This window comes from Manacus vitellinus, unplaced genomic scaffold (assembly GCF_001715985.3).
Source record: "Manacus vitellinus isolate BGI_N305 unplaced genomic scaffold, ASM171598v3 scaffold_154_pilon, whole genome shotgun sequence".
NCBI lineage: Eukaryota > Metazoa > Chordata > Aves > Passeriformes > Pipridae > Manacus > Manacus vitellinus.
This window is the reverse complement of record NW_021939093.1, coordinates 137,002-138,795: the sequence shown is the minus strand read 5'-3', so window position 1 is coordinate 138,795 and position 1,794 is coordinate 137,002. Positions and strand designations below refer to the sequence as shown.

At 60.7% G+C, this 1,794-nt stretch overlaps 1 protein-coding gene across 1 annotated transcript in view; it reads left to right on the top strand.

The window, feature by feature from the left end:
• FAM160B2 (family with sequence similarity 160 member B2) overlaps positions 1-1,794 on the top strand; it is a gene marked incomplete at its 5' end in the record, with an annotated part of 20,863 nt that overhangs the window by 2,718 nt on the left and 16,351 nt on the right. Inside the window, 5 exons of the mRNA XM_029958438.1 lie at positions 71-240; positions 993-1,097; positions 1,219-1,341; positions 1,469-1,639; positions 1,727-1,792. Coding sequence (XP_029814298.1) covers positions 71-240; positions 993-1,097; positions 1,219-1,341; positions 1,469-1,639; positions 1,727-1,792 — 635 coding nt within the window. The remainder of the gene's footprint in view (positions 1-70; positions 241-992; positions 1,098-1,218; positions 1,342-1,468; positions 1,640-1,726; positions 1,793-1,794) is intronic.

Below are 1,794 nucleotides of genomic sequence, written 5' to 3'. Positions count from 1 at the left end.
TCCCTTCGCCGCGTGCCCTGGGAGCGGGGCGGGGGGCACACGCCGCAGCCCCCCATCCCTGTGTCCACAGACGAGAGCATCCCGGCCAGGCAGACGGACATTCCCTGGCGCCTCAAGCAGATGTTGGATATCCTGGTGTACGAGGAGAAGCAGCAGCCGGCGGGGGAGACGGGGCCGTGCCTCGAGTACCTGCTCCAGCACAAGCTCCTGGAGACACTGGGCACGCTGGGAAAGGCCGAGGTGGGTGTCCCAGCGCCGGGAAAACGGCTCCAGGGGGAAGGAGCCCCCCCACCCAGAGCTGGAGTACTCGCAGTCTTTTCCAGCTCCTTGATGTGGTGCCACTCAGTAATTTTGATTTTTGAGCATTTTTACTGGAAGTGAGACTTTGTGAAGCGTGAGACGGTCGGGGGGCTTGGCTTTTTGGAGGGGAAACTTGGCTTTTTTCAGGGAGTCTTGGATTCCTCCATTTAAGATCCCCATTGGGATCCTTTCTGGGGCTCCTCTGAATGGCTCTTGCACCCCATCTCATCCCCGTGTGTGCAGAAAGAGCTGGCATATCACTGCTTGGCTTTGTGGGATGAGGAGGGTTTGGAAAAGTAAATATTGCCCAAATATAACGGCTCTACTGCTCCTTTATTGCTAATAATAATGAGGTCCCTATAAATAGATTTTTATTCAGGTGTAAGTGTGGTGTGGGCTGTGGAAACGTGCTGGCCTTTCTGTGCCTGTGAGGATTTGGGGTGCTGGGGTGCTGGGGTTTAACTCCCCATCGCTGGGAAAAGGGGAAATAATCCCCCAATGATTTTTCAGTGCAGAGGACTGAGTTAAATCCCTGATTGTTAAAGGGAGCCCGGGGCAGGTGGGATGTGCTGGGGGGGTCCATGCATTGTTTTGGGGCACCTCCCTGGGTGAACCAGTGGGTGATTTGGGGCAGTTACAGGGAAATCAGGTAACTGGGCTCTGTCTGATTCCTCCCCATGTCTCATTCCCAGTATCCCCCCGGGATGAGGCAGCAGGTCCTGCTGTTCTTCAGCCGGGTGCTGGGGCAGGTCCAGCACCCCCTCCTGCACTACCTCAACGTGCACAGGCCGGTGCAGGTGAGGTCCCATCCCTGGGCTGGCTGCATCCCTGCCAACCCCCCCCCGGGAAGCGGTGCCCATGGAGAGGGGGTGGGAGAGCCCCCAGAATTCCCGCATCCCTCTCTCCCTGCCTCCCCAGAAGCTGCTCCAGCTCAGCAGCGGCCGCCTGGGCTCGGGCACGGAGAAGGAGGAGGTGCAGTTCGCCGCTGTCCTCTGCTCCAAGATCCAGCAGGATCCCAGCCTGCTGCCGTATATCCTGGAGGTGAGCAGCCCCCCCCCAGTGCAGGTGGGACAATTTGGGGTCCCCTTTTTGCAGCTGCAAAGCTTGGGGTGAGGAGGAGGAGGAGGAGGAAGGTGGTGACTCCTTCGCTGCTCCTCTTCCTCTCCAGGGAAAGAGCGTCCTGAACGGGAGGAGAGCCCAGGAGCTGCCGGACAGCCCCAGGGAGGAGGGTGTGGAGCATCCCCCGGGCACCACTGCCAGCTGCCCCCCGGCCCAGCCCTGCCCACCACAGAGGGACAGCAACCTCGTCACCGCCCTGGTGGGGCTGTGCAGGAGCAAGGTACGGGCAAACAGGGGGTGGCAGGAGGGGATGGTGGGCACTGCCAGCCATGTGACAACCCCTCCCTCCTCCTCCTCTTCCTCGCAGAAGAGCCGTGTGGCGCTGAAGGCTCGGGAGAACCTGCTGGTGCTGGCAGGGCTGGCCCAGGAGGCGGC